This window comes from Oxyura jamaicensis, chromosome 1 (genome assembly GCF_011077185.1).
Source record: "Oxyura jamaicensis isolate SHBP4307 breed ruddy duck chromosome 1, BPBGC_Ojam_1.0, whole genome shotgun sequence".
Classification (NCBI taxonomy): Eukaryota; Metazoa; Chordata; class Aves; order Anseriformes; family Anatidae; genus Oxyura; species Oxyura jamaicensis.
The window spans coordinates 104,148,271-104,163,149 of record NC_048893.1 but is presented as its reverse complement, the minus strand read 5'-3'; the positions used below and the strand labels follow the sequence as shown (position 1 = coordinate 104,163,149).

Below are 14,879 nucleotides of genomic sequence, written 5' to 3'. Positions count from 1 at the left end.
TTCAAACCATGACTCAGTTTAGTAATACCATTACTCAGTTGCATTACTCAGTAAACCATTACTCAGTTGCAGGAATAACTGGTATGGTGAAGATAAGCAGTTATGTAAGGCATGGAACAGCCCATACAGAGCAGCACTGCATCTGCTTTCTTCGAAAAAAAAAACATCAGAATTTGAGCTTCTCTTACAGGTTTGTTCAGAAGCTGTATGCAGCTAGGGATCCTTTTCGGTTTTTCTGTAAAGGTGATGTATATTTTATTAAAATGGCTATGGCTAGACAGTAGATAGGAACTCTGTCTGGAAATTGGGATCAGGTGGAGCCCTGCAGGGAGATACAACCAACAAGGCTTCGTTAGGGGAAGGAAAGCTACAGAAAGCAAGATATGCATAACTCAAGTGGATGAGGGGCTGGGGAATTGTCTGCAGCAGGACACAGATCCAAATATCAGACCTCAAAGATGAAGAAGTCATTGCTCACAAACCCAGAGAAGTCTGTAGGGCTTTTTGCAACTCAAGAAACAACAGGAAATTATTGAAGTTGAAAGAAAAAATGAGAAAACTAGCTAACCTGGACAGATCTGAAAAGGCATGGGAACATTTGTTGTCAAGTTATCTATTATCATTTAATAGAGTTTCTCTATCTACATTTCCATGTTTATTTATATATACAAATACAAATAAAAATTATTCTGTAAAAATCAGTCAAATTGGGTGGAACCTATAATAGAAAAACTTGCTGCTACTAGAGTTTCAAACAAGCTGGACAGCAGAAATTGCAACATGGCAGTACAAAAAATCTGTATGTCATTCTGCTGGGGAAGTATCACCCTGAGAAACCAAACCCTAGCACCAATCTACAGCTTATTTTGAGTTGGCTTATAGCATTTCCTACTGAACTGAACAAGTTAGGAAATTCAAGTATATATTACTGAATTAAATTATCATGAGCTATGCATAGTACATTGCTTAAACAAACCGATCAGTAACAACACAAAAACTGAAAAGACCACGTGGATGAATTAATTTGAAGTTATAGCTCTATGGTACCCAGGTGCACAGGCAAGTTGGTAGGGAAAGAAGAAGGCGTGCAAGATGGTAATGAATTTCTGGATGAGGAAGGTGAGAAAGAGTATGTGAAGTTAATGAAGAAGTCCTTCACCAAAGGCAGGGATCATGGAGGGTGGTGCACTGGTGTATTGGGTTTATGCAGCAACATTTTGGCAACAAGGCTCCTGCATGAGGTGATACCAGAGCTGTCCCATGCCAGCTCCAGCTGGTACCAGTCCCAGCCCCATGTCAGGCTCGGCTGGGCCCCACAGCCAAGATGGCAGCACCTCGCCTCCGGGGCAGCCTGGGAAAGGGAGGGAAAACACCACACGGCAGGGGGCAGTGAGGGGAGCAGTGTGAGGAGCAGCCCTGCACAGACAACAAGCGGGAGGAGGAGAAGGGCAGGAGGTGCCCCAGGTGCCCAAGCAGAGATGCCCCTGCAGCCTGTGGAGGGACCATGCTGGAGCAGATCTCTACACAGGAGTCCATAGGGAACTGAAGTAAGCTGCACCCTAAGGAGAGCCCACAATGGGGCATGCCCCTAGCTGGACCTGCAGCCCACGTGGGATCCATACTGCGGCAGTCTGTTCCTGTAGGACCACAACCTGTAGAGAACCCCCACTGGAGCATTTTATGAAGGACTGTTGCCTGTGGGGAGAACCCACACCCAGGATCAGGGGAAAAATGTGAGGATGGCACATCAAAGACCAAGACAAAGACAGACCATAGACCCCTTTTCTCATTCCCCTGCAAGGGTCAGGGGGATGTGTGGATGGGCAGAGGAGTCAGTCAAGGCAGATGTGCCTGGAAAGGAGAGTGGAGGGAAGCTGTTTTAGTTTTGTCTTTGTTTCTCACCATCTCACTCTGTTCTTAATTGACAATAAATTAAATTAATTCTTCCCAAGTTGTCTGTTTTGTCTGTGAGTACTGAGAGGAGCAGCTGGGTAGGTGGCTGGGAGCTGGCCAAAGTCAAGCCACCAGAGCCAGCTTCAGAGAAGGCTGTTGGCAGCAAATGGTTCTTGGAGGGCTTAGTATAGTCAAGAGTATTTTTTCTTTCTGTACTACTCTACTATCCAAGAAACTCTACTACTCTACTATCCAAGAAACACAGTTTCCAATAAAAATGTCAAAAAATACATTTGTTGAGGATATCTCATGAGCAAAAAAAATAACGTTATTTAATATTTTAGCATTTGCTATAAGGTGAATGACTAGTCTGTAATGTTTTATGACCGCACAATTTCATTTTAACAAATATGCTAAAGGTAATCAAGGCAATAGGGCTAATTTGCTTGTATAAACGAGCACATTTTCATAGAGAATTAGTAAGGATTTTTTAACATTATTAGAACATATTTACTAAACACAATGACCTGAGGGCACAGAAATTCTCAACAAATATTCACACATATTAGCTTTCTTAGAGGTCTTCATTTTAAATACCTATGGTACTGATTTGGGGTGAGATCATTATACTTTTATCCAACTAAAGTCTTAGTGTAGTTTTGGTATTACTTGAATAATTCTAATCCGTGATTAAGAAACAACATAAGGAAGCACTGATAACTGTGGCCTAAATAATATGGCATATTTCATATTGTAAATGTGTTTCAGTAATTGGTATTCATGCTATTTTTTTCCCCTTCATTAAAAACTCTAAGGTCACTGTGGTTTCCAGTGAGATACTGTATTCATTTTCACATTGTCTAAATTAACACAGAAAATATACATTGATCAACAGATTGTAACTCCAACTGGGGCTTTTGAATTGTGCTGGTGAAATAGTATTTTTTTCAGTTTAGAGCTCTACGTATTCACAAAATTGGATTTTTATTGTAAATTTCTACATAAACAACTACTTTTGTATACTATTGTAAGAAGAGAATATTTATAGAATATTATGTTAATTCAATACATATTTACCATGTAAGATAACCCTGAGGTTATAACGTGATGTATCATCCATCTATAAGGTATATTAAAGCATGTTAGAAAGTCAGCTTACAGTAAGGTAAAGATTACTATATACACTTTTAATTCATTGACTTTTGGCACAGATGTCACAACTTGATTTGTATAAGTAGAAATTCAAACAAAGTAGAGACAAATATAAATCTTATTGTTGATACCACTATTCATATTATTGTGACATTTAGAAATTTTAATAACACAGGCCCACGTGTAGAGGGGAGATCTTATTTTGGTCATGAATCAGAGCTTAGACAAGCAGTTCAGTTATGGAATACTAAGAAATATTGTTAGCTGAATTTCAGAAGCTGTCAGTAAGGGCGGGACAAGCAGTCTTCACTTTTCCCAGTGCAGACATAAGACTCTTGCACTATGCTTTAGGTTAAGTTGCACAGTCTCAGCTACAACGGATGACGGACATACACTTGTCCATCAGCATTATCATGCTAAGCCACCATAACTTGACTGTGTTTGAAATCTTAGAATAGGTATTAATAGAAAAATAGCATTTGAGTGGATGCATAGAGGGAGATGAATACATAATATTAAAACATGTTTTCAACAGCATACTAAGGACATGAATAAATTATGAAGAACTAATTATTACAGAGTTTATATCGTTTGTTAAACAAAAACAATAGATTGAAAAATAGAATCCAGGAACTTTGCTTTCATCTTGGTTTTGCCAGAAGTCTAAATACAAGTCTTCCCACTTTCTCCTAACATGCAAGGGTATTCAAACTGCTTTTCATGTCAGAAAAAATGCTAAAAGGTTTTAATAGAGTGAAATACACTTTTGCAGCATTCCATTGCTAGTTGTGCCATAGCCTATATTTCCCCTTTCCCAGGGGTTTCCATGGTATCTAAAGATTTATCGTTTCTGAAATCTCTGGAGAATGTCTCATAGTACACCAACACTACCAAATGACACCAGTTTATAACATGTGGCTGTGGTGCTTATTGTATCATCACTTGCAGGATCTCTATTTCATCAAACAAGCAACAGCTATATGAAAATGTTATTAAACAGGTAGCAGATAATACACAGACAGTAGCTCATGAAACAATATTGTGTAGCAGAAGCAATAAATGAATGAATATTCAAGTCAAAGCTGCACTAGTATCATAGGAAGTGCTGGTCAATAAAAAGTTCCCTGATAATTTCAATCTTAATTAGTGTAACAGAGAATATCATCACTGGTCACTAAATGGAGAAAACTAATATTGGCAGGTAAAGAAAAGCTATTTTCGAGCTTATATGGCTATATGGCTTTATTTCAGCCTGTAAATGCAACATCGCAACCCATGGAAAGTACTGGAAAATATCTACTTGCTGCACAGTTAGTAGATAAGAATATGGATTGAAAATGGGAGACAGTCTTTAAGTTTGAAATATAAATTAGTTAGAAATAGCATTATGCATTTAAAGATTAAAAAATTCTGTACTTATTTAAGTTAAGACAACTGATTAAATTAGTGATGTTCCTTTTCCATTAGTGATGTAAGCTTTTAAAATAGGAAAGGTATGAAAATTTACTTTTTTGTTGTTGTTGTTGCTTTCCATCTTTAAAAAAAGCAAAGAGCAACAACTTTGCCTCCTTAATTCTGTCCCCTATGCAAAATGACTTCAAAATTTCACTGAAAGGAAAAATTTGTAGAAATGAGATAATTCTGGAACAGTGTAATACCAATACAGCCATCCATAGAGCTTGAATACATATATGGATGTGTGTATTTAAAGCCATTTGGGTCTACTCTGGATAAAGGAACATTTAATTTGTCTCCTAAAAGAGAAATGAATTCAAGGGCCTTCAGGTCATGTGGCTGAGATTTATTGTGGAGTTGTCAATGTAACCACCATTCAAACTTGCATTAGGGAAGATGGTATGGTACATTAAAATTGTATCTGACTTTTTGGCTTCATTTAAATATCACTGCAGATATAGTTACCAAAAAGAAGGTGCAGAACTCAGATGATTGGTTGGACTACTTAATGATTTTGAAATACCCACACTGGTTTACAGCTTTGCTTATATAATGCTTCATCAGCAAACCCAAGAAAACTGCTTTTTATTTCCTCAGCCCTCTAACTGCACACTATCATACTCCTCCAAAATCAATCCTCCTACTAAAATACTGTCATCTCCCAAAATTGTAAACTGTATTTTTAGCTCCTGAAGAATTTATCTCAACACTATGATACTGTATCTGAACTATGCCATAATAAATGCCATAGAAAAGCTGAAGAAAACACAACGCATATGAAGATTTCTGTGTACCTGATGACTGGTGAGAGTATATTCAGTGCTCAGACGTGTTCCATGGTTTGTATATGCCAGAGGATCTAAATCCTTATAGCTCCAACAGTACTAATTACCTAACATTTAAGGCCAACCCCATGCTTCCTACTCACTCATAATTCCATTCCATACCTTCTCCTTCCAGTCACAATATTCTTAGTTTTCCATTTCATATCCTTAGCATACGATGCCCATTATGCTTCATTTGAGAAACAAGAACAACAGGAAAAAAAAAAAAAAATAGATTCAAGTTGCTCTGCTTATTCCCATGTAAGCAGAATGACTGGAGTGGTGGCCATCAGCTGTTGCTGCATCTCAGCTACCCAACCAGTGCCCAGCTATCTATCCAGGCAATTATGCCTGGCTTAACTGCTTGCCATGTCTCAACTGCACAGTCAACTGTGTTGTATGAGCCAATTGCACCAGCCTACATAAACTGTTCTGGCCTGAAGGCCTGAACAGATCTCACAATGGCAAAAATAGTCTACAGCATTGTAAGTAGAAGCTGTTCACACAACACATACATAAAACAGGTTATAATAATTCTCTTCAGTAAGGCAAGGGATTTTACCCCTTACATTTTTCCAATTATTCAAAAGAGATTTTCCAGAGATGAACTACAAAGACTAGGATTTGTATAGCTTGTAAAAAGAAAGAAATCTCCAGCAATTAATTAAAATACCCTCAATACATTTATGTTTCCTCTTTCTAGGTGAGTTATTCAAATACAGAGGTCATCCTTGATGTAAGAATATAAGAGCTCTCATTACTATCTCAAAATAAAGACAAGATAATTCACCGACATTTACTATAATATTGCTTCTATAACACTGATTCTTTTATGAGGTGACCATAGCATATATAGGAAGTCAAAAAAAATCCAATTCTTTTTGTTAATATATGTGACAGCTGAAGCAAAGTTAACAGGCTTAGGAAAAAATCAGACTTGACCTTTCAAAGAGGAAAGACAAAACAAACCCCCAATCCTTTTTCTATTGTCTCATCATGACAACTATGAAAAACTACAAACTCAAACTAGTTGTGATTTATGGCAATAAAAGTGAATTCAAACTTGAAAAAGAATTTAATTGCTGGTCTGGGCTCTGCAATATTTAGAAACAATGTCACAGGAGATTACACAGGGACACTCAGGATGGTATTTGGAAGGAAGCAGAAATCAAACTATCTCTATAGTTTTCATTATGAAGTTTTAAAATCTTATATCTTTTTACTTATGGTTACAAATAGAATAGTGCAAGGTATTTTAAAGACATTTGGTGAATATGTATCAAATATATGTAAAATAAAGTAGCATTTTTTTTCCATTTTTTTAAAACTAGTTGCCCCATATATTAAACATTATCAAAACTGAGTATCAGATTCTCAACAGTGATCTATGTGCACTGATGTTTTTCTTCTTTCATTCATTTTACATGTTTAGATTGTAAATTCTTCAAGGTAAAGATTGTCTCTTTGGACACATGCTGCATACAGTGGAGCTACTGTCTCATATCAAGCCCCATCTGTTATTGCTATTTGTATTCCAAAACAGAGCTTGAAATGGTAATTAAAAACATTGGTCAGCTTTCATAATTGTGCTAGAACTACACCATGAAACTTTGCCCTCATGCTTCTGCTGGATGCACAGGAATCAATGACATTTGAGAATCAGGATGTGCTGTCCTGCAGGGATGTGTGCAGAAGTATGTTATGTGTATATATCCAAAACCCATTTTATAAGTGATTACAGCAAATCAAATCCATTCACTATCCTTCCTTCCATTCTACAAACTGCAAATCTTCTCCTGCCTCCTCTTTTTACTGGGTAAAGGTTCAGGCCTTCTGGATGCACAGAAGTCTGTAGGATCACACCATTTTAAATCACAGCTGAAAAGGGCAATAGCCAGGTGGGCATGTCAGTGACAGGACATGCAATGCTGGGGAGCTGGGCACTAGAAGTGCAGAGGCCAAGTACATAAACTAAGCAGAGTTTTGGCTTGCTGCTGCAATGGCAGATGAAGCTCTAGTCTTGGAGTAAATCTCCATTTCAATTTTCAATTCTTTATGGGTGAGCCAAATGTTTTCTGTCACACAATAATTCATTTACTCAGGCTTACCCACTCTCATGTAGTTATGAGTTATAAAGCTTAAAAGGGATTATAAAAACCATCTAATGTGACTGCATGGAAAACTTTGCCATTTAAACTTTCAACAGTGGTCAGAGGAAGGAGAAAGAAACCTTTATTTCAAATTCTCAAAGAAAGAGAGACTACACCATGTGGTAGATTGTTCCATAGGCTAACTGAAAAAAGAAGAGGGGAAGAAGGGTATTTTGAGTCTGGTTTGAAATCATTTAGCTTCAGCTTTCAAATACACAGATCTGATATACTGAAAATCCTTTTTCAAATTTTTATTTTACAAAGAGATCATTATAGACCTCCTACTCATTATCTTCCTTAAGCCCAGTAGGGTTATTTCTTCCATCTATGACTTTAGTGCATATTTTCCATTCTTTTGGACATTACCATTTCAAAACCTACGTTTTGATGTTCTGGTTGTATCAGATCTATCATTTAAAATAAAACATTACTTTGAATTTGTAAAAGCTAGAAATAATCTCACATTCAGATCTCTTCCTTCATCAGTGGTTGCTCTTTAAACAAGGCTATTATTTAAAATGTGCTCCCCACCTAACTCATTTTCTTGAAAGCATATTTTTTGGGTAGCTATCCTCAAATGGACAATATGGATATTTGATACACCACATGTCTCTCCGCAGTCAGATGCTGCCATCTAAGCTGTAGTGGGAATGGGGTCATACACACTTCATTTACTGTCCTTAGCAGTTGTCTCTGTACTGTGTACTTTTCTTCTGCAGGTCATCTGTAAGATAAATTATTCTCCCCTCACCATGTAAACAAGAGGTAGAATTCTGGATTTTTGAATTCCTCTTTTAGACCGTGTAATGACTAGGCACAGGAATGCCCAAGCTGTGAATGCCTAAATCTGTTACTGAACATGACCTGTACTCAAAATCTCACACTCGTATAAACTGGCATTTTAATGATCTATTTCTTTCTTTCTTTCATACAGATATACTATTTAATAGTGTATCTATCAAATTTCCTTGCTTGCTGATTTTTTTTCCCATTTGTCAAGAAGTATGTGGTCTAAAGGGGCTTAAGGTGGTGAGCATGAGGTAAGAACAAGTCATCCTTCATGCATTATAACAGTTCAGAGAGGTATGAGCACCCCTACTTATAGCTGGACTTACAAGCCTACTGGCTATCCATTTGTCACCAACTCTAATGCCTCAAAAATGATTAGCTCGTTGACTCAATTAACTTCAATATAAAATAACTGGGATTTTAAATGTATAGTGAGTCTGTTCAAAAAGATCTATTTGCAGCAAACTCATGGCAACTATCACTAATTGAATTACTGAAAAAAAATATTTATTGAATCTACTTCAGCTTTCTTATTTTGCTTTAGAACATGTCATACAGACTTTAGTTATCCTTTTAGCTACTGCCACACTCATTGGTCTCTCCAAGGTCTTTGGAACTCTACAGTGTTCTGGGATTTATTGTGAAACAACAATATGAGTCCACAACATTTATTGGCCATCCCACATTCTTTCATATATTATATCTGACACCTACATAAACGCATATAAGCATGTAACTAGACAACACAGGAGTGTCAAGGACTTCAAAGTGAATGACTATATTCACTTTATTCACTTTATATTCATCTATATGAAGGACTTAAATGTCTTTTGCATAGTTGTGAGAAGTGACTGTAAACCTGTAAAGGGTCCACCATTAGCAGTAAGGGAAGAAAAACATCAAACAGGCCTGCAAGAATCCTTACTTACTACAGATCATGACATTCTGCTATTAATAGAAAAATTGCAGTGACCAATCTGAGTGATTACAGTCAAGATTTAGGACGAAAAACTCCAGAACAGCCTGCTACAATCATATTAAATTTCATGTCCAAACTATTACAAAGCAAAACTCTGAATTATGATTCGCAGATTACAAAAAAATATATTTTTAGCAAGAGATACAGTGGTCTGCATCTGTGCAATCCCACAGACTCTGATAATCTCAAGGAAATTACTACTTTCTTCTTCTTTTTTTTTTTTTTTTTTTTTTTTTCTAATTGGGAAAAACTTGGAATTTTGGTAATGTTGATTTAATATAACTACAAGAGAAGACAGTCACATTAACTATAGAAGTCACATACTATAGCAAAACTCTCTTTCATACAGGAAAAAGTAATTGCTCATCAATCACAAAGACATAGATAACACACTCTGATATTTAATCTCACAAAAGTAGCTACAAAAGTAGCACAGAAAATCCCATTAACCAAATGATCACTCAAATTTTGCAGTATTATATTCATTCCATCTTTTGGACAGAGAGAAAGGAAAGGGGGAGTCGTCATATAATTTGTGTGTTCCATAATAAGCTGCCCATATCTTCTTTGATCAAATTAATCCTGTTTTTTTTTTTATTATTATTATTATTATTATTTTTTATTATTATTATTATTTTATTTTTATTTTTTGTATTGAAAAAAAAAATACCATTTTCTTTTTCCTCCACTAGGAATTGTTTATGCAACATTTCAAGTTTATGGAGCTGTCAAACATTTCAAACAGCACATCCTGCAACTACCCATACAAGGTATACTTGCATTTTAGCAAAACTGGAACAAGACTGAAGAGCTAAATAGTAAACCTAATAAAACTATCATTATAAATAATAACAACATTTTATTTATTTATTTTCCTTAAATTATCACTATGTTACAGTTATGGTTAGAGCAGTTCTTTCATCTTCTACAGAAAAAAACAGTATAATTCCCTAAAGAAATTCTTAATTCAAGAAAAATGTTTGTAACGTACAGTCTATATCACTTTAAAAAAATACTAAAAGAAGTTCAAAAGATTAATTCACTGAATGTAGACAACAATTTTTATACTTGGGCAAGTATGTCTGGTGATTGGATATTGTCCCATTCTGCTGGTGTGTCTTCACTTTGAGCACTATGTGCACTTTTGGGCACTGCAATATAAGGACATAAAACTATTAGAGAGCATCATAAGGAAGCCTGCGACGGAGGTGAAGGGTCTAGAGATGTCTGAGGAGTGGCTGAGGTCCCTCAGTTTGTTCAGCCCAGAGCAGGGCAGACTGAGAGGCCTCATGGCGGCCTGCAGCTCCCTCACGAGGGGAGCAGAGGGGCAGGCGCTGAGCTCTGCTCACTGGGGACAGTGACAGGACCCGAGGGAACGGCATGGAGCTGGGACAGGGGAGGGTCAGGCTGGGTGTTAGAGAAACGTTCTGCACCCAGGGGGCGGTCAGGCACTGGGACAGGCTCCCCAGGGCAGTGGTCATGGCACTGAGTCTGCCAGAGTTCAAGAAGAGTTTGGACAACGCTCTTAGACACATGGTTTCTGATTTTTGGGTGGAGTCAGGAGCCAGGAGTTGGACTCAGTGATCCTTGTGAGTCCCTTCAAACTCAGGATAGTCTATGATTCTTTGATTATATCAAGTTATCACATACATTATAAATAAATTCAGTTTAAGGCTATGTTATGAACACTCCCATTTTCTTCAATTCACTTTTTCCTTTTCTTTCTAGTGCAGAACACTACTGTATTATTCAACAATTATTAAATAATTTATTCACTGTCAGTTTGTTTCCCTGTTAACCTATTCAAAAAAACTCGGTAGGAAAGCTCAAGTCAAGGCTTTGCCCCTTTAGAGTGTCGGAGGACCACATGGTCAATGTAGCAACATATTTTATAGCTCAAGACATACGGTATTTCAGAACAGTTATTCAACAAAAACTTGCCCATGAGCAATATACCAAAAGTTCCTCCATTGGCAAGAACAAAATGAAACCACACAACTGTATTCATTCTTGTTCTTTTTATCATCTGCATACAGCATGTCAACACACTAGTAGCAACTCAATATAGGTTTTAGTTTGGTTTTCAGTACTATACAATTGAACCACGGTTAAAAAAAAAAAAAAAAAAGGTACATAGGTAACACTGTCAGGTCTGGAGAGTTTAACCACATGCAGTTTGAATTAAGAATGTAATACCATACTATATGAGCACTGGATAAATTTCAGATTTCACCTGAATCAATGTGTTTGGCTTATTTCTGCAATTTGTTTTCATTTTCATTTTCTGATATAACTGATTATTTTTAGGAACATTCCAAATGTAATCAAAAAGCTATGTTTGTAACCTTTGAACCAAGTGTAGTCTTTGTGTATTAGAAAGATCACCTTTGAGTTTAAATATTTAAGGCAGAGAGTGACTGTTTTATTTTAGTGCAAAACTAATAAAAAATATGATATAAATAGTGTTATGTTTCTCTGAAATGGAAATCATAGAGCAGGAAAAGCGATAGGCAAAATGTCACAAAAACTGCCCCAGTGCCAGGAAAGGTTGAATAGGAGACTAGACCAGACAAGACATTGTCCTTTAGAAGACAAATAATTAAAATATATATTCCTGTAATATACAATAATACCCTATAAACTGAGTGACTTACTCTGTATCTAATTCCCTGATTTGCTTGATCACTGTGTAGGTTTGACATTTTTTTTAAAGCAACAGCTATTAATATGCAAACATCTGCAAGTGGACTGTCTGTATAGATTATGTAGAGTCTAATTTCTGAATTAGCAAACTAGAGAGGCTCAGACTTTAACTAGTGCAGATGAATTCTATATTTTATGTAAAGAAATTAAGAATACTTGTTTAAACATTAAAACAAAATTATGCTTTAAAAAGCTCTGTAGAAACTAATCTACATGGGTAAGAATAACACTACACCCTTCCCTTTTGCTTACCATTCCATCTAATTACAGCTCTTGTTCCCACAGTAACTGACTTCCTCCATTATCATACTGTAATCTTTTTCTACTCAACTTACTTTTGTAATAAAACTTGAAAACGGTAAATCACAATGGGAAAATGGGATCAATTTGTAGTTATAAACTACTTTGCTCTTTGTGAGGGAAAATATAAGAAAGGAGAAAAGTAAGAAGAAAAATAAGTGGGAAAGAAAGCTCTCCAAAGTGTTTTGAAATTTATTTATTTATTTCAGATATCTATAGGATCCATAGCATTTTGAGAAATACTGGACAGATTCCAAAAACAGTCAAGAAGGGTTAAAGGCAGCCACTTTAATCAAAAAGAAATTGAAACCCTTAGTAGGGACTGTTTGATGAAGTAAACTGTCTTTCAGCACTTTAATTGCTTTTTTATTTCCTTCTTTCTTTTTTTAAAATTTAATAATTTGAATTTCTCTTATATTACCTCAGGAAATATTGGTTCCTTCCTAACGTTAATTCCAGTTTCTTTCAATTAACTTTCCGCTTATGAAAATATGATTGCCCAGACAACATGTATTTAGATATTTTAAAGGCTGGTTTACCTTGTCACCTTCAGAGAAAGTTATTCCATCAGTGGCCCTTTTCCAAGTAATCGCTGGGATAGGTTCTCCTTCTGCTTCACAGATGAGGGTGGCTTTCCCATTCTCAAATGTGGTTTCATTTTTAAGTTGTATTATTTGAGGCTGTACTGTTAAAAATACAAATTACATTATTCACCCTGCATAAAAAATGTCATGTCAAAAACAAACAAACAAACAAAAAAAAACAAGTACATTTATGTTTATTTACTTAGGCTTAGCTAAAGGCTTAACACTACTATCTATATGAGCAATCAACTTTCCTGACTTCAAGTTGCACAACAACCAATGAAAATAAAGGATCTTGGGATTTCAGTCCAAGATGTTTCCACCTCTTTGCTAGTTTCTTCAGTCAAAAACACTGAAGTATTTGTATTATAATCATAGAATCAAAATATCCTGAGTTGGAAGGGATCCACAAGGATCGTTGAGTCCAACTCCTGGTTCCACATAGGACTACCTAAAAACTAAACTCTATGTCTGAGAGCATTGTCTAAATGCTTCTTGAACTCCATCAGGATTGGTGTCATGACCACTTCCCTGGGGAACCTGTTGCCCACCACCCTCTCAGTGAAGAATCTTTTTCCTAATATCCAACCTGATAATAATATGCTTTAAAAATTGTTAACTGAATGACCTGTCTGAAATGAAAGAAGGCTTGAACATAAAAAAGAGTCATGCTTGAGCTCATTAAAGTGATTTTACTTCCAAGGGAATGGAACTGCCTTTGGACATGGTCCTAGGTAACCTGTTCTTTGTTTGAGCAGGAGTGTTGGACCAGATGACCTCCAGAGACCCTTTCTAACCTCAACCATTCTGTGATTTTGTGTTCATCACTATAGATGCATTTTGAAATATTAAAAGAGATGCTACCAAATAAAGAAATAACATTTACTGTTTGGAAAGTTTTTTCGTGGAGCAGAGAAGTTTGGTCTTCAGTTCCCTACAACTTTCTCAATAAACAAGTTTCTTTCCTTTTTTTTTTTTTTTTTTTTTCTTCTTGATTTCTTCTGTATTTGCTTCACACAAGGGGAATACCTCATAAACTGAATGTTCATGGCTATTGTTGCGTACCTTACAGTCTCCTCTGCAAAGCTTAAGAACATGATAGTAATTAGAGACTCTTGATTTGTTATTTGCTGCTTGCAACTGCCTCTTGAAAAAGAAACACAATTTAGTGCATTCACAGAGTTCTACCCACAGCATTGACAAAAGAGGTTCATCAGACTTGGGAAGCTGAACAAAGAAAAAACTTGAGAAAGTTTTGATTACATCTCTGGAAACTGCTCTAAACAGCTAGTTAATATTAATACGCCCATAGATTTACTAGCAAGAGGCTTAATATATGCCCCTACCACTGCCTGGTTGGATCTCTTGATTAATATTACGTATGAGGAATCTCACTCCTATGTTATCTTCCTGCACAGCCACATTTGAATCAGGTAGCAAAACTGCAACCCTGGAGACTGCTGATACAATTTGAATTTTATAAACAAGCTAGAGAGCCCAACAAGGAAATATCTAGGAAACTGATTCCTGAAACTAAGTTCCTATCATAAAAGCAAATGCACACAAACTACTATAAAGTGTTGACTTGATTTAGTGCATGATAAACCTGAGTCTTTATACATGTTAAAACAGTATTACTACTTCACACTCAATAAAGGACTTAAGATTTGTCTTCTGAGAGAACTGGCATCACTGCCTTTATAGACGTAATTTTTATTTTAAGAAGTAGAGGTGTTCTACACAGGTAGGGAGCTAGGAGGGAGGAAAGAAGAGATACAGAAAATGTGTAAATGTTTGAGACTACATCTTTTATTGATGACTTTCACTTCATGAAGCTGCGGTTGGTATACTTCATGTACTGTGGTATATACTGTGTTGGTATATGCATATACTGTGCCTCTTATAAGAAGGCACAGATAGCTGCATACATAGACACATGGTATTCCCTTCCTATGTGTATCAATAGGTTTAAACAAAGAGCTCCCATATATGTATCAAACTGTATCTTAGAAAACTGTATTAGGTGTACATAGCAGGATTTTGGTAGTGG

General features: G+C 36.2%; 1 protein-coding gene across 3 annotated transcripts in view; it reads right to left on the bottom strand.

The window, feature by feature from the left end:
• Positions 1–14,879, bottom strand: part of NCAM2 (neural cell adhesion molecule 2) — a 285,808-nt gene that overhangs the window by 98,519 nt on the left and 172,410 nt on the right. For all 3 annotated transcript variants that reach the window (XM_035315435.1, XM_035315436.1, XM_035315438.1), the window contains exon 8: positions 12,785–12,930. In XM_035315435.1, the coding sequence (XP_035171326.1) occupies positions 12,785–12,930 (146 nt within the window). The remainder of the gene's footprint in view (positions 1–12,784; positions 12,931–14,879) is intronic.